Raw genomic sequence first — 24,365 nt, 5'->3', positions numbered from 1 at the left:
TATGAATCTAATAAATGTTTTCAAAACTTTAACTGCAGACTGTACGTAATGTTAACTGGAATAAAACTAAGTCCATTTATAAGTAATATACGGAAAAACAGGAAATAAATTTTTACAAAATTTCCTTCTAGATACTAGCTTTTGATCATAAACAAGCTTCTGTCTAAGTTTGGTAAAAATCCAGGATAGTTTAAGAAAGTTATTACAATTTTGAAAGATTTAACCATAGAGTGAATGTAATGTTAACTGGCAGAAAAACTAAGTCCATTTATAAGTAAAATACGGATAAACAGGATTTTTTTTTAACAAAATTTACTTTTGAATACTATCTTATGATCACAAACAAGCTTCTGTCCAAGTGTGGTACAAATCCAGGATAGTTTAAGAAAGTTATTAAAATTTGAAAAACTTTAACCACAGAGTGAATGTAATGTTAACTGGCAGAAAAACTAAGTCCATATATGGGTAAAATACGGATAAACAGGATTTTTTTTTTTACAAAATTTTCTTTTGGATACTATCTTATGATCATAAACAAGCTTCTGTCCAAGTTTGGTACAAATCTAGGATAGTTTAAGAAAGTTATTAAAATTTGAAAAACTTTAACCACAGAGTGAATGTAATGTTAACTGGCAAAAATACTAAGTCCATTTATGAGTAAAATACGGATAAACAGGATTTTTTTTTACAAATTTTACTTCTGGATACTATCTTATGATCATAAACAAGCTTCTGTCCAAGTTTGGTTGAAATGCAGGATAGTTTAAGAAAGTTATTAAAATTTCAAAAACTTTAACCACAGAGTGAATATTTGTGGACGCCGCCGACGACGACGACGACGACGACGCCGACGAAATGTAGGATCGCTATGTCTCGCTTTTGCGACAAAAGTCGCGGGCTCGACAATAAGAAGAAATGTAGTATGATTGCCAATAAGACAACTATCCACCGAGGTTTGAATGAAGTGCATGTAATCTCTTTATCTTTTTAATTGGTTTTGGATTCTTACAGATGTTTGCCTCGGGCATCACTCCAGAGAGCATTTATTGTTGAAACTCTCATCTGGTACCAAACAATTGGTACCGTTGATGTTATTAACATATTCATAAACCTTACCTGATAATGATGGTTTAGTATAATCACATCTAACTGATGCGTGTATGGCTTTGCTAGATATGTTTCCAACACTTGTTCCTATGACGTCAACGCTGTATGCCTCCTTGTTTTTCGAATGAAGATTTTTAATTCGAATGTAATTCTTGTTACGGATTTGAATGTCCGAGACCAGAGTTTTGTTGTTAGACACTCGTGATGAATACGACTTCATCCCGGAAAGATCATTAAAATAATCCCATCGGAAAGTAAGTGTCTCCTGGTCTCCAGTTACGTTATTTATTCCAGTGTCTGTTATAAACTGTATTTTTGAACCAATGTTTTCTGGTGGAATGTAAGAGATCACTAACGGCCCGGTATATGCATATCCAGATAATTGAACTCCATTGATACAGCGAAGTTTAAGGAATATTATGCTTCCATGTTGGACCCTAAAATATTTTGACTGAGATAAAGATATTGATGATGTAGCTGTCCAACCAATGATGTCGCAGGATGATTCGGAAAATCCTGAAATAATAAAAGAATAAAAATGTCAGAACTGCAGTAGAGTTTAATAGCATTATATGAATATGACCAAATTTCATTGTTTTAAACATTGCATCCTCTTTCGATAAAAAATATCTGATATGTTATCTAATATAAACACTGCTCACTGAAATATAAATCATAAGTTTGTATTATTCAGAAAAAAGTGATGAAAATATCTTTCGAAACCGAATTATATAAATCCTTCTTAGATTGTAGAAATTTAAAATCAGTAACTAACTAGTATTCATTAGTATAAAAATTTATTATTGCATTAACGGTCTATCTTGTATTAGCACAATGGTAAAATCAAATTTAAATTTGAATTGTCTGGAAATGTAAAGGGTATCAGTTAATTACGTACCAATACAATATTCACAAAACTTAACATCACTTTCGTCGTCAATAACTTGCCATCTTGAATGTACACTGGTGGTTGTGTCATTCTGGACATCAACTACATACAAAAGTGACGACTCTAAACTTTGAATTATGGGAGAAGAATGATCGACAATGAATGGACTTGAAGTAAATTCAGTTTGTAATCCTGCATGGTTTATGACGACAGCTTTTACATAAATGCGTTCACCATGTGTCAGGTTTGCCTCTACAATGTCATGCATACGATGTGATGATGACATTGCTGACTTCATCGTTTGTAGTTCGAACCCACCGTTGACGCTTCCTATTCCTATGTTGACTTGCTTAATACCACTGTCAAGATCAATCGTTCGGACACAAATGGAAATTCTGTCTGATGAAATTTGTTGTGCAATAACGATATCATTATCCTGTGCTTCTGTATCTACTGCGGAACATGTTGATACGCTTATTAACATTGCTGTTGATTTTAAAGCTCCATAAATATCCAAGAAAAAATGTTTCAATGCCGTTTCGAATGAAAAGAAGTTGTACTCTGTTACCAAACTACCATCTGAATTACGTGCAAAAGGTAGAACCATTGACATATCACCAACTGTCAATAAAGCTTTAAAGCCAAATGTGACATCTGTTACAGAGACTTTAATCTTATAAACACTGTTTTTATGGCATTTTATTCGATCTAACCACCTATTTTTGCCAGTGATCTGTTTTTCATATATTTCCTCATAACGGTTACAGTCAAACGATTGAGGCGGTGTATTGTCTATTGATAATGGAAGAGACGTCACAATAGGACTTTCATGGCCAGCCTTGTCAATAGCCTTTACCGTAGCTGTAATCTTATCTCCGTGGTTGAGCTTCCCATCGTACACTATGTGGTCGTGAATATCTAACTTTTGAAAACTAACTGAATCATTTGCCATTGGACCTTTGCCATTAACAATAAATCCTACGTAATATGAATCAATGAACGAATGTTCGTCCTCAAACCCGTGCCAGGAAAACTGAACTGTTTGATTAATAGACTGGTAGATGATATCACTGTGATGACCAGTATTATAAACTATCCCAGCAATGGGTGCGATATCATCAATTACAAACCCATCGGAGCTAAGTTCAGTTTGTAGACCAATTTTATTGATGGCTCTAACAGTTGTGTAATATCTAGTTCCAGGTTCAAAAGAAAGGCCTGTCCAGTCTTCTCTTGTCTTGTGACCAACATCATGCATGCGCACTATGTCATCAGCTGAGAAAAAAATACTTTTTTAATAGATTTTATCGTCTTTTTAATATTAATTGATACAAATTTAAATTTAAAAAAATTAAGAGTTAATAATAATAATAATAATAATAAAAATAATAATAATAATAATAATAATAATAATAAAATCCTTATTTAGAGAGAATAATTATATTGAATTACACCAATTTTCAAATATCTATATCAAAATAAAAAGAATAAAATATAAACTTACCATACGGAGAAGTTCCAACTGATACCATAAAATTCTCGATTCCACTTTCGTCATCATAAAAGACACCGTCCCAACAGGATAATACAGAATCTGTTGATATAATATAATCCGCATCCTCCTCACAGTTTGATATGGAATCGATAACAAAATATCGTTTGTGAATATCAGGTGATGTGTGATCGACTTGAACTGGTTCCGATTGGAATATTTTAAATAATGTAAACGAGTACCATGCTCTAACGTATGCAACATAGTTCGTCTTATGTTTCAGTTGACTGCTCGGAGACAAACAGTGAATGGCTTTCGTCTCCTTTCCGACATCTTGCCAAGGGTTTTCATTCAGTACAACGAAAATACCATTTCCTGCCTCACTGTCCTGTATACCAAATGTGTATTCAAAACGCCATATTGTTTCGTTTAGGATTTCTGTCCATTCAGACCTTAGGCATGACGACGATCCAACTATACCTATATCGGTGTTCGGCACAATTATTCTTACCCTATCGGAACTTTTACCATTGTTATCAGTTTTGATATTACATTCTGGTTTGGAAGCAGTTTTACATTTTTGTCCAACTACAGCACACGTGCAGTCTTTATTGCAATATTCTGCCACACAAGAATGTTTCTGTATAACGAGATTTCCCTTGGTATAATTTCGGTTAAAACTGACTACATCAGTTGTTATTTTGCTCTGAGAACTTGAAATGCCAGCATAATTTTCTGCCCAGATAGTAAAAACTATCTTTTCAGGTAGATTGTTGGTAGTATCTATGTGTATGGTTGTATGTTGCATACGTCCCTCATCTTGATGCGCAGGTTTAACTTTATACGCACCAACGATGTCTTTACCATTGTAATCATAGCCTATTGATATATAATAAGTTTTAATTGTGGACTCTACATCACTGAATCCATACCATGATAGATCAAATCTTATAAAGTTAGAAGCCCCATGAATCACTTCCCAACTTAAAGGCGGCATAAATCCCCCGATTTGAGGAGGGGAATAATCGAGCAGAACTTCCTCGCTATGTGCAGTGCTACAAAGTAAGGCAGCGTTGCAAGCTGTCACCTTAATAACGTAAATGTCTCCTAAACGAAGTTGATTGTCTTTTACCAATTTCACAGTAAATACATTTTCATTTGATATAACAGTGTCCGACATTGGTATATGGGAGTCTAATTTGCTACTGATCGTGATAGTAGTTCTTACAATAGGACTTCGATCATCTTCAAATCTCCACAATATTTTGAAAAAAGATGGGTCTGATATTATGTGTCGGAAATCAGAAGTATAAACGTTTACACTTTCTATATGCGGTTTGGTCAATAATACCGGTGGTGTGTCATCTATTATAAAACTGGGCGAAGATCTTTCTACACATAGTTTCACTTTATTACAGGCTCTTACAGTCACATACATAGGTACATCATTTCTAAGTTCGAGTTGACTTTTTACAAATGCAGACGACAAAGAGACATTCCAGCGGTTCATAATATCGCATAACAATGGTCTAGTACCTATGTATACTTCAAAATGGTCGATACCTGATTGTGGGTCTTCAAATCCAATCCAGGTGGCATGAAGTGATGAGCTAGAATGATATTATTAGTTCATTTAAACACGTAATAACAAATGTTATTATTTTCATTTTACAGTAAAATATTTAACCCCGCCACATATCTGCAAGGGTCTGTCCAAAGACAGGTGCATGTGAATCAGTTTGTCACTTTCTGTTAATTATTTTATTGTTTTGTACATCGATCAGACCATGTATTTGTCCAGTTTAAATATACATTTGTTCTTTTCCAACCAGTATAAAGCTGACTATATTTAATTTTCGTAATTTTGAAAGCCACCCAGTGACCAATAGTAGTGTGTATATCTACTTCATTTACATAGAATGTGGAAGATTGTTTTCCTATTGACATTCTTCATATTTTGATATAAGATGAATTCTTGACCGATAATATAATATTACCGACAACTGTATTTTCTTATCTGTGCAAAATATATCACTCCAACTTTTAAATGTATATACTAGTATACGTCCAAACCTTTAGTGAGAAATCGTATGTAGTTAATGTAGATTTTTTTGTAATAATAAACTCTGTCGCGCTACAAACATTATCAAGCTGCTTGCTGTCTTAAGGCTTACAATACGAAAATAGTTCACGATGTTTATATTAACTGAAAAAAAGAAAAATCAAGGCAACAAAAAAATAAATGAGTGGATGTCGACAAATCCAACTGAATAAGAGTCTCTTGTTATGCGTCATCAGTCTTTTTCTGTCTTTTATAGTTTTGTTGAAATGGAAGATACCTTCACTGGCTTGTTGTCTAAGACGTTTATCAAACTTTATTTTATACAGTCGGCGATTAAGAATTTTTACAGATCGTATTCAAACCTGAGTCTTTTGTGGTTACTTTTCTATTACTGTATCATATGGTCTACAATTAGTTAACATAATGTTTGTCTTTGTACAAATACTTACTTATCAGACTGGTACCTTGAATGAATTCCAGGTTCCCCAACCACTACTAAGCCAGGTATAGGAGCAGAGTTGTCAATAATTACACCATTAGATGAACCATGACTACAAAGTCTTGCTCCATTACAGGCTTTCATTATGCAGTAATATTTAACTCCTTGTACAAACTTTGATGTCCAGGTCTTCACTGTAAAACAGAAAAATAAACGTTATAATTCTACACTTGATGTCTACAATCTTCTTATTACGTTTTGTAAACAATCAAATTATACAATAAATGTAGCGTAAACATCTGCGACGTATATATGGTCCAGATTTCCTTGATATTTTACGGATAACATAATATTAATCTGTTCTTACCGTTTCCCGAGCCGACGTTTGTCAATGGTTCTATGTCGTCATTTCCAGCTGTTAAACCAAGTCCAACATAATAACTCTCAATCTGTGAATGTGGATCATGAAATCCTCTCCACTGACAAGATATACGTGTTGTATTTCTCTTGTAGTCTATATCCGTCTACAATATGTTTTAAAATTTAAAATTTTCACATTTTAACATGTTGAATATAATGTACTTCAACAGTCTAGTTTGACTGATTACATTTTATACTTTTGACTGATTACATTTTATACTTTAGGGTTTAGCGAATAAAGTACAAGTCTAAGACAGACCTTGAACCAAATATTTAGAAGACCATATATATGAACACTAACATTCACAAAAACTTAGATTTTGACTGATTCCTAGATAATTCATAAAGAGTTGGTATTGCTTTGTTCTCTAAAAAAGAATGGTCAACGTAGACACAAGTATCTTGTCTTAGGGAGTGATAACTCCTACTTTGTAAAGAATCACTCTGAATCAAACAAAAATTTCTCTGAAACTGACATTATCAAGATGCTTGATTTTTTTTATTGACAACATATTTGTTACGTTTGAAGGACGTGGTTTTCAACAGACTGTCGGCATTCTAATGGGAACCATATGTGCCCCTCTTCTTGCCGACCTGTTTCTTCATTATTATGAGGCTGACTTCATACAAGAACTTCTTATGAAGAAAGATAAGAAGTTAACAATATCCGTTAACGTTACTTTCCGTTATATAGATGATGTTCTCTCAATAAAATAATTCAAAATTTGGTGACTATGTTGAAAGCATATATCTCATCGAACTAAAGATAAAGGATACAACAAATACAGTTAAGTCGGCCTCATATCTTGACTTACATCTAGAAATTTACAATGAGTGTCGGTTGAAAACAAAACTTTACGACAAAAGAGATGATTTCAGCTTCCCAATTGTGAACTTTCCATTTCTATGTAGCAACATTCCAGCAGTGCCTGCATAAGGAGTATATATCGTCCAATTAATACGATATTCCCTGGCTTGTATGTCCTATCATGATTTTCTTGATAGAGGATTGCTGCTCACAAGGAAGCTAGAAAACCAAGAGTTCCAAATGGTGAAGTTGAAATCATCCCTTCGTAAATTTCACGGACGCCATCACGAGTTAGTTGACCGTTATGGAATAACCGTTTCACAGATGATATCGGACATGTTCCTTATGTCGTAGCTACAATCCCCTTCCCTTTTCACGAATATGACCTACCGAATTAGACTATTTACCGGGTTTGTAATAACATAAGCAACACGACGGGTGCCACATTTGGAGCAGGATCTGGTATCTTTCGCCCCTCTTTCATGAGTGGTTAGTATATACCAAATCTAAATTCAGGGATATGACAGTTGTAAATATATGCTCCAACGATTTGATAGATCAAACGATTGGTATTGATACATTCAGTAATATCCGATTATATAATTCCAAACATATATAGATATAAGAAGATGTGGTATGAGTGCCAATGAGACAACTCTCCATCCAAGTCAAAATTTATAAAAGTAAACCATTATAGGTCAAAGTACGGTCTTCAACACGGAACCTTGGCTCACACCGAACAGCAAGCTATAAAGGGCCCCAAAAGTTACTAGTGTAAAACCATTCAAACGGGAAAACCAACGGTCTAATCTATATAAAAAACGAGAAACGAGAAACACTCATGAACCACATCAACAAACGACAACTACTGAACATCAGATTCCTGACTTAGGACAGGTGCAAACAATTGCAGTTGGTTTAAATGTTTTAATGGTACCAAACTTTCACCCTTATCTGAAACAATATTGTAACATCACAATATAGAAAAGCACACTATAAAATATCAATTGAAATGGCTTAACCCAATCAAAAGACATATACATGTATGATAATACATAATTGCAATTAAAGCTGATAAAAATACATAATCAAACGTTCAAGATATAGTATTGAAACAACTTCTATTACATTTAGAACTCTCAGAACTGATTTGTTAAGTCCTTTTTTTTGTATACTTACAACATCTGTTTCAACTTGCAAGTTCTCTGTAGAAATATCCATGACATGGCCAAGCAGTGGAGCTGTACTATCAACTAAGAATGGCGCAGACACAGAAAATGAGTAAAGACCTGCTCCATTTGTCGCCTAAATAGAAATTGAAAATGTTTTAAATATGTACATAATTATGTGCATAGTGTTTTCCTTTAGAATACAAATTAGTACTTTAGTTAAAGGTTGTCTATGTGTATAGAAATGGAAAGGTAGTTAAATAGCGTGACGAAAGAAAGCTATCATTTTTTTTTTTTTTTTTCAAGGAAATATTACAAAAATGTAAATGTTCCCTTTAACGAGTTTCATTTAAAAAAACGTCGTAATCGATTCTCCAATTCTGTTTTTATTGTTGGAGAAAATCTATACAATTTGTAAAGAAGGTTCAATAAAACATATTGATTGAAAAACGTGTTTTTTCCCAACCTCAAAACGAAGGGGATAAAACTCCGAGGAAAATTCAAAACGGAAAGTCCCTAATCAAATGGCAAAATTAAAAGCACAAACATATAAAACGAAATGACAACAACTGTCATATTTCTGACTTGGTACATGCATTTTCTTATGTAGAAAATGGTGGATTGAACCTGGTTTTATAGCGCTAAACCTCTCACTTGTATGACAGTCGCATTACATTCCATTATATTGACAACGATGCGTGAATAAAATAAATAGACATAAAAGGTAAAAATGTCAAAACAGGGGTACAGCAGTCAACACCGTGTCACAATCTTAATCACAACAAAAACAAACAAATATTTAACAAAGAAGCACAAAAAAGCATATATCACATTTAACAACCTCGTTCATAGCGTACTTATTTTTGTATTTTATTTATGTATGCCAAATCAACCCATAAATGATCGATTGTACATTTCGTAACGAAAAAAAACAATCTCTTTTTAATCAATTTTTTTTCCTTCAAATGGTTGAATAATTTATAATATAATACACACGATTAATGTTATTGACTACAAGAATAGAATATTCATATCAAAACTTGGAAATATGCATTCAAAATATACATTAAACGAAATTAGAATCACTGAATATTTCTATCTTCTTTTACATCAAATACGAAGTGTTTTATATACGAACATAGCTTTAACGCACAGTGAACATGAATGTTCATTCACAGTAGTTTAAACATTGATTATTATCATTATGATAATTATTTATTTTATGTCAATATAATTTAATTTTGGATGTAACACGTTTTCTGATTGGCTGACGTTGTTTTTTTATCAGCTCATAGACATTATTTTGTCATGTGACCGTGACGTCATCAACGATTTTTCATGGTTTACTCCGGTTTAAAATGGAATTTAGAATCAAATTATAAGAAATTACTGCAATATTTTTTCTGTCTATTCGAAATAACATAAAAAATGTGGTGCACACTTTAAAATAACACGCTACGCGGGTTCTTCAGTGTGCATCACATTTTTGATGTTTTTTCTTCATAGACAGAAAAAATATTACAGTCATTCATTAAATAGTACGGAATGAGTAAATACAAATTATTTTACTAAATAATTTACTTTATAAACATTCATCAAGTATGGTACCTTTACGATAGCATAATACTGATGCCCATCAACTAATTGACTGCCTTCATTAAGTTCTGCAAATGTTTCAGATTCGTGGAATGGAACAATATCTGCAGAGTGGTTTGTAGAACCTATTCCGATTTCAAACTGAATTATGCCACTCTCCTTGTCCTCAATTCCAAACCATTGGACCGAAATTTGATGAGTTTTGACGACATAACTAAGTTGTCCTTCAACTTGTGTTGTACCAGTTGAAGGTGGGGTGTTGTCGTAAATAACACCTTCTGAATGTTTTTCAACAGATCGATTCAAATGATCAAAAGCTAAAAATATTAAACTAAATCAGCAAACCAAAATATCTTTGATTACAAAAATATTTCTCCAGATAATATTTTGACATCTAAATACCACATTTTTTTAATTGATGAAAGTGTTTTTGAAACGTCCTCAGTAGTTCTTTCTGATAAAAGTAAATACAGAAAAGTGATTCGGGCAAACCGAAATATAAAGTCTATGCGAAGCTATAGATGCAATGTATATATTGTTATTACAATACCGATAATTAAATAATATAACCGACCTTTTTTTAGCTACAGCAATCTCCAGCACAGAGTTTATATTTTCCTTACGTGCTTCAGAAATGTCAATCAATATTGAATGTTTTGTTACGGTGTATCGAACGGAACGGATATGATCTATGTAACGGAGCAGTCAAATAGAACTATATGTGAACATACAAAAAAATAACAGGAAAATTTGATAACAAAAACTTCAGCAGCATTCACATGTTTCACTTAATGTTGTTTTTTTTTTAATAAGAGTGCACACGTTGAAATGTCTCACATTCTTTTCTAACCATTGATATTATGTTGATAGTCCTAAGTATAAAGCTTTACTACAACTATCACATAAACTTAACACGATCCAAGAAAATGAGGTCAAGGTCGTATTAATCAAACGAAAAATACAATCATTCAATACACTAAATATAGTAGACCTATTGCATATAGTATAAGAAAAACAGACCAAAACACAAAAACTTAACTATAACCACTGAACCATGAAAATGAGGTCAAGGTCAGATGACACCTGCCAGTTGGACATGTACACCTTACAATCCTTCCATACACCAAATATACTAGAACTATTGTTTATAGTATCTGAGATATGGACTTGACCACCAAAACTTAACCTTGTTCACTGATCCATGAAATGAGGTCGAGGTCAAGTGAAAACTGTCTGACAGGCATGAAGACCGTTGTAGGGTATGCACATACCAAATATAGTTATCCTATTACTCATTATAAGAGAGAAATTAACATTACAAAAAATCTTAACTTTTTTTCAAGTAGTCACTGAACCATTAAAATGAGGTCAAGGAGCATTGACATGTTACAGACGGAAACTTCGTAACATAAGGCATCCATATACAAAGTATGAAGCGTCCAAGTCTTCCACCTTCAATAATATATAGCTTTTAAGAAGTTAGTTAACGCCGACGCCACCGCCGCCGCCGGATCACTATCCCTATGTCGAGCTTTCTGCGACAAAAGTCTCAGGCTCGACAAAAATGTTATTATATCAATATCAAATATGAGTTCATTATGATATAAGAAAATAATTAGACTTTGTTTATGGATAAAATGCTACTGTGAATAAATCAATCGATGTCAGCTGGTCTATCAAGGCCGTTTGTTTTTTTAGACTCAAATGGCTTCAAAACCCTTTTGTCGCGAGCATCCTAGAGACAGATGTTATTCACATGTTAAAACTATTTAAATCTGTATAGTTGGACACCTATGAAAATAATATTTAGAAAAATTACTTATATAAGAAATTTTTAAAATAGCCTCGTTTTCAACATGCCTTGTTTAGGTTATTTTAAAAGTAACTTGTTTAAGTAATGTCCCTGACTATCTATTTAACAATTTCAAACTTTTAATTTACAATTTCGTTACGTTTCAATGTATGCACACTAAAACATCTATGAAGATCGTACTAAAGTCTGAAAGCTTATCATGGTTATATATAATGTTTGGTTCTTGACTATTGCCACTATTAGTTTGCAGCAATTGATTGCTTAATTAAGCTATAATTACTTTGAGACATTTATGGTGTCATTCTTACCTCGTACAGAAGCATAATATACTTGTCCTGATTGTAAATGCAAGTTTGTTACTACAACAAAGTCTGTCAAACCAGTTGTGGTAAAGGGTTGAACATCATGTCCACCAACACTTGTACCTGTGTGTGAGCATAAAACAAAGATATCATTTTTGATATTTACAAGGAGGAAGAGGAGGAGGAGGAGGAGGAGGAGGAGGAGGACGAGGACCACCATGACGTAAATAATGATGTTTTAATACTTTTTATAGTTATAATACAAAACGAAAATCTATCACAACACTTCTTAGAAAACCAATTTTAGAGCAACACAAACCTCACCAATTACTAATGGTGCTATTGGTTATACACCTTTAAAACAATTTGATAAAGTATATCGTTTAATTTAGTTTTACTCTTTTTGTTTTTAATTTTTGAAGGTTCGACTTTTGTCAAATCATTTTCTTCATTTTTACATTCGATAATCAGAGTCTATCGTTTTTACCTATGGCGTATTGGTAAAATGCTATCGAATTTTGATATCCAATATCTGCTCCTTTTGAATTTCCATAAAATCCTGACCACTGAATATTTATTGATGAGCCTTCAACTACATAGCCATTTCTTGATACTATAGAAACTTTGCCACCCTTAAGTATGTCATCATCCACTAAGAATCCATCACTACAACCTTGAAACGAATCTGTCAAAGCACATATATTCAATATTCCGTTGTCCTTTAAATATGGATTATCAAAATTAACAAAACCGTTTGTTGTATTTGTTGAGAACAAGCACAATGAATCATGTGAGCAATCAATAGATGGAATTTGACTATGTTTCATAAGAAACCATCTGACTGAAAGGTCAAATACACCGAGAATGAAGCCTGCAATTTTAACATTCCGTTTGGCAAAATCCAATTCATTGTCGTGAAGAACTGTCAAATATTTTCCAATGTTAGAACTATGTTTTAATTCTGCTATGCGCTTAATGACTGGATTATTCATATTCAGATCGTAAATGATCTTTTTATCATAGATGTTAGGATCGTCTATCACAGTAGATTTGTTGCAAGCTCGTTTGATATCGCCTGATGGACAGAATGCTTCTATACAAACATATATGTTATGGTGAAGATAAACTGGTATAGTAAGACAGACAGAGTCCTGTAATATACGAAAGATAAAGCTATTGTATTTTTGCAGAAAATTTTATTAAACAAAATTACAGAAATTAAAGAATTATTTTGCATGCAGTTAAAGGTTATTGATGACGTTTTAATTCAAAAGCTAAAAAGGTAGAATCATAAGACAGAACAAAAGTTTACGACAAGGACATCGAATAAAACACTAATTGCTCTCGATGAGTTACTTATGTTAAATCGATAACATGTTATCGGTCTAATTCTTGATTTTAAAAGTCATGAAAGGTTGATTTAAAATAGAATTACGACTAAAACCACTAGAACGTACATCAATATGTTTCTTTGCTTACCGATGACAATAAATACAAATGTTGCCACACACATGTGTGTGTAAAGATTTGTATTTTTATCAATGCCTGCAAACAAATCGGAAGAACTATATAACCAAAAGAGACTGAAAAGAACTATGGTTGACCAAAAAACACCTTTGTGATAAACAATACCGACAAAGTTGGAGTAGTTCTTTAAATTGAGTAAATACATCCGTCCACTCCCTTAGTTGTGACTATTACAACCATATAAAGTATTGCCATATGAACTATGTGCCGCAGATTGATTTTTTATTGTAATCACTTTTTGAGAATTCATATCTTACAGAACATCTTACCGTTAAATGTGTTTTATTTGTAAAAGCTTCCTTTCTTATGATTGACTTCCAGTCAGTAAGCATGGTATTGCCTTTATCTTTAAATAATGACCATCTGTAACCGACTGGAAAGGTTTCCTTGTACAATACGGTGCAGTGTGGTTTCCACCAGTTTACAGTTGTATTGATGCAATGATTAGCAGATTCAAGCGAGGCTTGAACTTTCATGTCTGTGGATTTTACTCTTTCAATAATAATTTCATTAGAAATGGAAGGTAAAAGACAATTAAATCCAAAACATGTCTTGACAAACACCGTATAACCCCCTTCCCTAAAATTTCCAAGGAAATTTTTAAATCTGTCCTTCCCAACAGATTCAAACAATACCTTGTTTTCACAAGTAGTATTGTCCGACATTCGGCATATTCCTATCTCATAGTTTGATATATATTCTACGTATTTTTCATCAATTGACCAGTAAACGGGTAATAATGTTGTAGAAGATTGTATTCCCATATCCGAAGCACATTGATGGAGATATAATGTGATGTAAGAAGAGAGATTCGAATGGATATTCTGTACATCGATGAAAATGCTGGAGACGGAAACTATTGGCATGAATGTTATTATCATCTGATCGGAACTTTGCCTTTGATATTTGATAAGCACATTAGTATTTGTAATTGCAAACAAGGCAATATCTGTTAGCAAAGAATAAGTGACACCACGTTGAAGAGATTGATGAAGTGTAAGTTCTGACTTCTTGAACGAAATATTCCAGCTTCCAAGTTCGTTTTCTTTGCCACAACGAATACCATGATAAGTCATCATAGATGACGTCACAGTGGTACTGTTTAATATTACAAACCCATCGGACGATACTCTGTAGATTTCCTGACTTTTATAAGATGCCCTGATAGTCACATAATACTGTTTCTCTGTCTTAAGTTTGCCTATAGATTCGCAGGCTATTTCTTCATTGGTTGCGTTAAACACGTGAAAAGCTATTGCATCATCGGATTTGTTAATGGTACCGACTCCTACTTCAAATTGTATTTTTTCAGTTGTAAAACCTCTCATTATAAAACAGTAAACCTTAGCGTCATATATAGCATCTACATCTTGGTAAGGTTGTTTGCCTCCAGGGTCAACATCTAAAACTGTCCCATGTCTTGGTGGAATTATATTTGGTAGTTTGAAAGAAGGTGTATTTACACTGCAATAATGTCCAGCATAGTTATATACATGCATTTGGAAATGGAAATCTAAACTTTTCTCAGAATCATACACTTGTAACTTTTTAACTGGGTATCTGATGCACTGGTGGTGTAGACCACACTGCCCACCGTGTGATTTTATATTCCACTCTAGAAAAGGAGTGATGTACATATTGTCGATGCCTACAATTACAGTAAAACTGTGCATTTAAAAGAAAATAAACATTTCTGATTTCGATACTTTGATAGAATGATATATAACACATTTGAAAACCATTGTTATCTGTTCATTACAAAAAATATGTTACTTTGATTGAAAAACAACAAACCATTGTTTCAAAACCTTCTGCGATAATTGCTTGAACCATCTCCGATAATTGCTTTTGACAGCATTGAATGTCCAGTGTATGGATGTAAGATCTATATGTACTGATAAGGAATACATTTTGAAATACGCCTTGTAATAACAATTTTATGATCTTGTGAAAACAATGATATGCTTTAAGTATGAAGAGCATGTAATGTGTTATATTACCGCCTATTCATTTTCATTATGCTGTTAGACTGCAAGTAAACGCGGTTTGTTAAGGTTTTCTTTACTCGCACAATTCGCTTTGATAAAAGAAATATCTTGAAAATACAGTCGATCTTTCTTAGCTTTTGAGATTCTTTGTCTACTTTATTTTAAAATAATTGCTCGACAATTTTGTATACTTAATGTTATCTCTTTGTTTCGGGCACCACTTATTAAGATATAGTTTTATTTTGAATTCACATGTTTATCACGCAAGTAATTGTTAATAACTTGTTTTCGTAGATCGTTAACACATTGCCATCTGTAATGATGAGTTTTATTGCAAGTTGAATGTGACTAATGTTGCCGATACTTCAACTTTCCTCCATAAATCCTTATTTATAACGATGTACTGGGGGTCTGGTTTTTTTCCCATTTGATTAACCTATTTGACACATTACTGATTTTATTTCCGCTCGTTGTTTGTCATATGGATTGTCTGAATTCCAACTTACCCACACGAAACATTACTGATCCTATTTCTTCTGTTTGTTCAGTGTCATAAAAGTTTCCCTTGTCCCACTTAGCAATCACATAATCATTATCAATAACGGGCTTTGGAATTGCCTGACAGACTGGTGGTGTTTCATCGGCTAATAGTGGTCCAAACCAAATCTTCTGGTCTAGACCAGCTCTGTTTTGCACTTTGATGAATACGAACATTCGTTTTTCCCCTATAAAGCCTGGATGATGCTGGATATAGCTTTCTAGATGATGCGTTTTAGTGTAATCCATTAAATCTGGCCTATCAATTGAGGATTTGTCTCTTCCAAAACCTACAAAGGCATGGGCAATCTGACTATGATCTTCACGGACGTCCCACGTGATCTGAAAGAGATCTGTTGGAGTGTAGATATAGTTTAGTTTATAATGTTTAAGTGTGCGACACAAAAATGTTGATACGGCATTGTTTTCGTTTATAGTTTCTAATGTAATCGGTAGTAAAGTAAAAATGTCGTCGTTGCTCTTGTTTCTACATACATTACTACATTCATCCCCAAATAGTTTAACTTTTGACAGATTCTCCTTCATAAGCCAAGGAACACCGTTGTGGCAACCAATTGATTCTACAGTTTTTGCATGTTTAATGCTTACGTTTACTATTTCAGGAACACTTTCATCGAATATTATTCCATCAGAACAAGCAATCTTTGAAGGACTCATTGCGTTATTAAAAGCTATAACAGTCACATGGTATTTACCCTGACCATCTGGAAAGACCATTTTTGTAGATTCATGATTAGTTTCTAGTACAATAGAACCGTTAATATTACCGATCACCGTGTCTTTCAAATTGTAGATGCAGTCTCTACTAATGGCTACTTTATAAAACTTAATACCACTCTCATGGTCAATTAATCCGTGCCAGTGAACAGTGACTTCATTTATACTCGTATAATCTATATCGGGACTGCCGATTGGACCTTCCAAAACCACGCCTACATCTGGAGGAGATTCGTCAACTAATATGTCTATATGATCGTAAGCGACAAGAAATGCGTTGTTTGTTGCTGTCACGGTAAAGAAATATCTCCTGTTATGGTTTCCGTTATGTCGTTTCAATGTTTTTAGCTTCTTCAGTTCTGCAACATACGTTGTCGATGTACACTCACCAATCATCGGACAGTAACAAGTCGTTGTACTGTTGCATGAACTCTATTGAAGAAAAATTTATTATTTAGAAAGGCTTATACCGCTACATCTGAATAAGAAGTAAATATCACTTTATGGTATGGTTTATCCTGTTATTGTCATTGCATGGTGTTATATATTTATTATTTGTTCTTGTCATGGTAAGGTCTAACATGTTTTATAATATCTACCTAGAAATAAACTGTATTTCATTTTTAACTTGACTTTTTAAATATTGAATTACTGTCACCGTAGCTATTTATCAAAAGAGTACAGCTATATACTATTACTACACTATGTGTGGTGTGTACTATGTTTACTACCTTTTACGCATTCATACATTCATTCATTTATTCATTAATTTATGCATTCATTCATTGACGGACAGTTAGAAAAAGACTTTAGTCTATGTTGTACTCTGCACGAATTTATAATGCATGCAACCCCGCCACTTTTTCTAGTACTATATATACGGTGTACTCGTACTAATGCGAATTTCACATTTTAGCACGCACGAGCTATATATGGGACATATATCTTTTTCCCTATTTTCAGGTAAGCACATTTACCTTTGTAGGCCTTATAATGCATGTACTTCTATTCAATTCACAGTTCATATTAAAAGGAAACTTCAAGTTAACATTTGAAATAGATGTTTAGTATAATTATGTATTTTCAGTGTGAATAAATGGTTTGCAACTTTATTATCGTCACTATTATCAACGCTCTATTAATTAGAACCAAGTGGCCATTTACCATGTGACAATTTGGAGATTCCACCGAGATTATTAAAAGCAATCCTTACTTCATGATGTTCCATTGTTGTTTATGAAGTCCGTTGTCCGTTTTTTATTCGGCACAATACAGATGTCTGGTTATAGCCTGTCAACTTGACTCAGTTCTTCTCCATATTTCGTCAATTAACAGTTTCTCACAACGAACACAACGAAAACCGTTGGACGAGAAAAATGTACATGCCGGCCTAATCTTGTATTCTTATGGAGATATATAAAAGAAGATGTGGTATGATTGCCAATGAGACAACTCTCCACAAGAGACCAAAATGACACAGAAATTAACAACTATAGGTCACCGTACGGCCTTCAACAACGAGCAATGCCCATACCGCATAGTCAGCTATAAAAGGCCCCGAAATGACAATGTAAAACAATTAAAACGAGAAAACTTACGGCCTAATTTATGTACAAAAAATTGAACGAAAAACAAATATGTAACACATAAACAAACGACAACCACTGAATTACAGGCTCCTGACTTGGGACATGCACCTACATAGAGAATGTGGCGGGGTTAAACATGATAACAAAATCATGCATCTAAGACTAAATTATCAATCAGTACACATCCAACATCTAATGGATTTAGTATAAAGACGTCATAAACAGTCAGAGAAAAACATGATCTAGTGCAATGACAAGATACAGGTATCGACAGATTGTAGATCCATGAATGTGTATATGTATATAACAATAATATTTAGTTTGCTTTTAATTTACTGATAACAAAACCAATATTAATAACAATAAAAACAATATTCAGTGATCTAATTACAGTGTTGAATTTGTAACCTTTTAGGATAAGTTTATTGAAAGGATCGATAAGTTTACCAGGATCCTTTCTAAATTTCCGTAAAAATGAGGATGTGATACTCGTTTAAAATAAGTTTTCTACAGGTACAATCAAACTTCAAAACCAAATCTTTATATCTATGGAAGAATTAGTAAAGGTTTTAAGTAATTTGTGGTAACGAAATCCCTGGCTTAATAATTTACCAGTAATACATAGATTACGTTCGTTAAAATCAAAAACGTCACAACAGACACGGGTATAGCGAACGAGTTGTGAAATATAAACACCGTACGATGGTGCCAAAGGAACATCACCATCCAAAAAGGAAAAATTAACAATAGGGAACGAAAAATTGTCCCTTTTGTCGTAAATTTTAGTGTGGAGTTTCCCGTTTAAAACCGAAATATCTAAATTAGGAAAGGACAGTTATTACCGTTTAAATTTGATTTATTTAAAGTAAGTTCCTTTGGGTAAATGTCCGCAATATATTGACAAAATTCTTGATTATTTAACGAAACAATATCATCAAGATAACGGTAAGTGTTGTTGAATTTATCAATTAAATGCAATTTAGACGGGTCTTTACTAAGTTTGGTCATAAACTGTGATTTATTACAGTACAAAAACAAGTCTGCTATTAAAGGGGCGCAATAAGTACCCATAGGAATACCTACAATCTGTCGATAAACTTTGTTGCCGAAACGTACATAAATATTATCAAGGAGAAAATTAACAGCTTCAATCATTTCATCACATCTCCAGTATGTATATCTAGCATATTTACCTTTCTCATTAGAGAAGAAGGCTTTAAATGAGTTGCAGCAAATATATTTTCATTCAGATTTACCAAACGACCATTTAATTAAATAGGAAAACTTTTGTTTGATAAGATAGTGTTGAAGTGTAGTGTAAAGAGTAGAAAAGTCAAAACTGTCAACAGAATCAAAAGGACCATCAAAAGCACGTAATTTATCTAAAACATCCAAAGAATTTTTTACACTCCAAAAATAGTTTATTCCACTATTTTCATATATTTTATTACAATAGTTTATTTTTAATGTGTTCCGTGTAACAAGGTACGCAAAAGTCTAATTTCTACAGTGTTTAGCGCATACCTTTTTAGAAAGTTTTGTGAATTGTTTCATGTGAACATGTATAAATCTAACATATTAAAAAGTTTGTGAATACTACATATAATGTGCTTATCAGTATATCCGTATATTATGTATTGATTATGAAGTGAACTTATAGCTGACTATGCGGTATGAGCTTTGCTCATTGTTGAAGGCCGTACGGTGACCTATAGTTGTTAATGTCTGTGTCATTTGGTCTCTTGTGGAGAGTTGTCCCATTGGCAATCATGCCACATCTTCTTTTTTATATTCATTTGTTATTTTGTTTTACTACAAATCTACTCAACCGTAGGATTAATTACGACTTCTTATAACATTTCAATGAGGATCAACTAGAAATTGACATATCACGTGTTCAAGATAAAGATAAACCGAACAGTGTATTTCTTTTTATTCAGACAGCGTAAAATAACAGTTAATTTGTTTTAAAATAATTGATATTGTTTATGTATTGAAATTAATGAATGAATGAATGTATGAATGCGTAAAAGGTAGTAAACATAGTACACATCACATGAAGTGTAGTACTAGTATATAGCTGTACTCTTCTGATAAATAGCTACGGCGACATTACTGAAAATCTTATTTTACGGATGCTTTATTTCGCGTTTAGCCATTTTAAAGACATTCAAGGCAATTTCATTTTGCGATTTTCTAAATCTACTTAATGTAGTTAAGTAAGGAAAGTTCAAGATAAAAGGCACTATCCAGTGTTGATGTTTGTGTTTGTGACGTCGTTGGGTGGTTATCATAATTGTGTATTATTCACATTAATAACTAAACTACTAGTATTCCTTTTAAACTGTTACTGATAAATTACTAATTAATCAAATATGACTTGATATTTTCATTGTTAGTTGTAAAGGAATGTAATGCAGAAAGAATGTGTGAATTTAAAACGTAAAGTCGATAACAAAATACAATTGCATTAAGCCAATATCTTAACGGTATGTTGGTAGAACCTTTCGGAATTTTGGCGTACACCATTTTAATCCTGGTATGTTTTATGAGTTTATAAACTTTTTTATATTCTTATGTATTCTTCATTTCTATTTTATAATCATGATGGTATCTAGTTTATTTCAAGTACTTACCGAATTGGTGGTTTCTTCCACAGCTATTGCTTTTTCTATCAAAACTGTGTTGTTTTCGTAGATACCAAACGCCCATTTGATTTCCCGAATTCCACTATGTAAATCGAATGCCTTAAACTCAAAATAAATGGTAGATAAGTCCGAACTATGATGGACATACAGCTGTTTCTTTTCATTTCGAATTAACCATATATCAGCTATTTCCGGTACAGATCGGTCGATATGAACTTGTATATTATCATTGAGTGTATGGTTCATGATATCTCTGGCTTGGAGACGTAGTAAAAATGTGTCGCCATCGTTCATACTAGGATTGAGACAAATGGACTGTGACGTAAAATTCATCACTCTTCCAGAACCTACATCAGTTCCAGCATTGCGTATTAAAGCAAAGAAAAAATCAATCAAACCGTTGACATTGTTCATACCGGTCACAGGTAAAATACCAGACATTTGATCGTAAATGCCTTCTATTGAGTTTTCACTCTTAATTGGACGAAGTGGATTTGACTTTTTGTATCTGTTGTTTAAAAATCGATTTTTCCATGAATAACAGATACTGCCATGTTGCACCTGCCACGTGAAGTGTGATTTGTTTGAGGCTGAAACGACTCTGAAAGGTATGTTATCATTCTTCACTATGTATGAGGAATTGTCGTACAGTACAAATCGCCTAGCATATCCCACATTGTTTGCTTTGTCTTTCACTTCCAATAAAACGGCGTATAACATTGGATTTTTCTCTGGTAATTGTATATCAACTTCTGTAATGTCTTTCGAACAGTTGTATGGACCTGCAACAGCAGTTATATCCCTCAATAACATTTCAGGAGTAGCATCTTTAACTTCAAACACACTTATTGCATATGATTCTATTCCAGATGCAAGTACCGATGATTCATTATCAGACCAACCACGAAATGACACTGTTATGTGACTTGACGTGGTTAATCGTTTTGAAAGTGTAATTGGTTCAACTGGACCTTTATCACTTTTTGGACAAAATACTGGTGGTTCCCTGTCATAGATGTAACAAAGTTGCCTAGATTTTTCAGTTTTTTCATATAGTATTTGTTTTACTTTGGGCGTGGTCATGGTCATGTTCTTTGATGTAAGATATCCTCCACCTTTGGCACGATAAGTCAAGCATAAACTAAAACATAAGTAAAAATACAAAAATGTATTATTTATACAATAATAAAGTCGTGTTAATGTGACAGATAGACAACAAATTACCAAAACCCGAAAAGAGAAGGATGTTTATTGTAAATTCCGTTTGTAAGAGGAAGAAGCTACAATGAACTGAAAATCAAAAGTCGGATAAAAACTGAACAATGATACTAGGATTGTAATTTGGTACACGCGCGTTTCGTCTACAAAGGACTAATCGCTCGAATCATAACAGTTAAAAAGGCCCAATCAAGTAAGTAGCTACAGTCGAAGAGCATTAAAAGCCAAAATTTGGAAAAGTTTTCCAAATACGGCTAAGGCAATCAATGTAGACTTCACACAATTATACACTCTCTCGTCCCTAGAAAAGTCCTTGAGTTGCTAAAAACATCTAAACTGGAACAAAATATTCTGATTAAACAAAAATTCACAACGGCTTTAATAGTGAAGATTCAGAGAGGTTTTCTATATTCAGATCAACTATTTGCCTAAGCCTTATGTGTTGCTTAGTTTAGTTTTTTTGTTGTTTGTTGTGTTCTATTATTTGTCTGTTTGTCTTTTTCTTGTTTAGCCATGGCGTTATCAGTTTATTTTTAATCTATGAGTTTGACTGCCTGTCTGGTATCTTTCTCCCCTCTTTTATGTGGACAACCATTTTTTGAATTTTATGATTTGAATGCTCCTCAATGTCGAATTGTTATTTGGTCATCAAACTGTTTTGATTCGAGCATCACTGATGATTCGCGCTACTAGAGTAAAACATTGCAAGCCTGGTATTTGAAGATTTTGTTTAAATAACTTTGGTATGAAATATCTAATTGTATTTTTATTACCTTTCTCCTTGTTTATTTTTATCACTTTTCTCCTTGTGTATTTTTATTACCTTTCTCCTTGTGTATTTGTATTACCTTTCTCCTTGTGTCAAATTGACATGCACTGGTATTTCAAAATTTTTCGCGTTATAGCTTGGTTCTGGGATGGATGGATCATCATTTTTAATTTGTGTAGTACCAACTAAATGTTTTCTTCCTAGAACAATTAATTAGATACAACTTTTTATAAACTATTTACATTAATATTCAATTGATGAATACATTTTTTAACTCTAATTGTCTGTTCAAATTCTTTAATGAAAAATGTGAAAAACAAAGAAGTCAATTAAATATTATTTCAAGAACAATTCCAGGGCGATTTAGGACGCTTAAGATTATTTCTCGATGGTTTTCATATCTTTTGTGGTGAATTACTACAATGATGTTTTTATTGTAAAACATTACCTGTAACTGTTATTTTTTCTAACACTACGTCTACATCCGTTATTCCGAACAGTTCATTTAGTACAAATGCCGGTTTCGGGGACATGCTGATGTTAATTGTGAAATCAAAATTCAAATCAACTATGAAGTGATCAATTTGGTTTCTGCCAAAGAAATTTTTCTGATCTGAGCATTTGGTAGAACCCATATTTGAAGCAACTTCGGTTCTATCAGCTGCGATTGCTCTTGTGCGACAGCTTTCTATTGATGGTTTTCTTTCAGCTGCAAAAAAGGTAGTTGACAAAGTTGATCGGAAAACTAGTTAATTCTTTTTAAAATTCTAGCGGTACATTTATACAGTAATGTCATGTGTAAATACACGGTTGTATATTGAATGATTCTATATGTTATTAAATTAAAATAGGGTTCTGATTATAATAATCATCTATAGTCTTTTAACAGCCTTGTTATTAATTTCTTAACTTTTTATTGCTTATTATTTGTTGTCGTTTTACTTCTTTTCAATGATATCAACATGTTTATACTCACCTTGTCGAAGTATCCAGTCTCGTGTTAATGCCATTCCCTCAGATTTTGTTTGTAAAGTTTTTATGTGTGTGTCCTTTATGAGATTTGAAAATCGATAAACTACTGTCGACTTAATGCATACACCATGCAAATGATGTTTCATGATAACTTTGTGAAATAATAAAGTTATTCCATATATGTACAATTTTAGTAGGGTTTTTTTTAAAAATATGAATTGCGTTTTGGATAGCACACAATATTATTGACTTTTGATAAGGTTAATTTAATGATTTTACAAC

At 33.0% G+C, this 24,365-nt stretch overlaps 1 protein-coding gene across 1 annotated transcript; it reads right to left on the bottom strand.

Annotated features, from left to right (window-relative positions):
* Positions 1–1,366: 1,366 nt before the first annotated feature.
* LOC127711868 (uncharacterized) lies at positions 1,367–24,121 on the bottom strand (the record flags this gene model as incomplete). Its single annotated transcript, XM_052218032.1, has 12 exons — positions 24,088–24,121; positions 23,191–23,311; positions 21,113–22,130; positions 16,759–17,319; positions 16,119–16,491; positions 12,585–12,782; positions 12,104–12,220; positions 6,000–6,183; positions 4,925–5,098; positions 3,792–4,741; positions 2,006–3,271; positions 1,367–1,623 (listed from the first exon to the last, which is right to left on the bottom strand). Coding segments are annotated over exons 1-12 (5,253 nt in total), but the record flags the coding sequence as incomplete, so codon positions are not given.
* Between the last annotated feature and the right edge of the window lie 244 nt (positions 24,122–24,365).

Source organism: Mytilus californianus, unplaced genomic scaffold, assembly GCF_021869535.1.
Source record: "Mytilus californianus isolate M0D057914Y unplaced genomic scaffold, xbMytCali1.0.p SCAF_8, whole genome shotgun sequence".
In the NCBI taxonomy this organism is placed as follows: Eukaryota; Metazoa; Mollusca; class Bivalvia; order Mytilida; family Mytilidae; genus Mytilus; species Mytilus californianus.
This window is presented reverse-complemented; position numbering and strand designations above follow the sequence as displayed.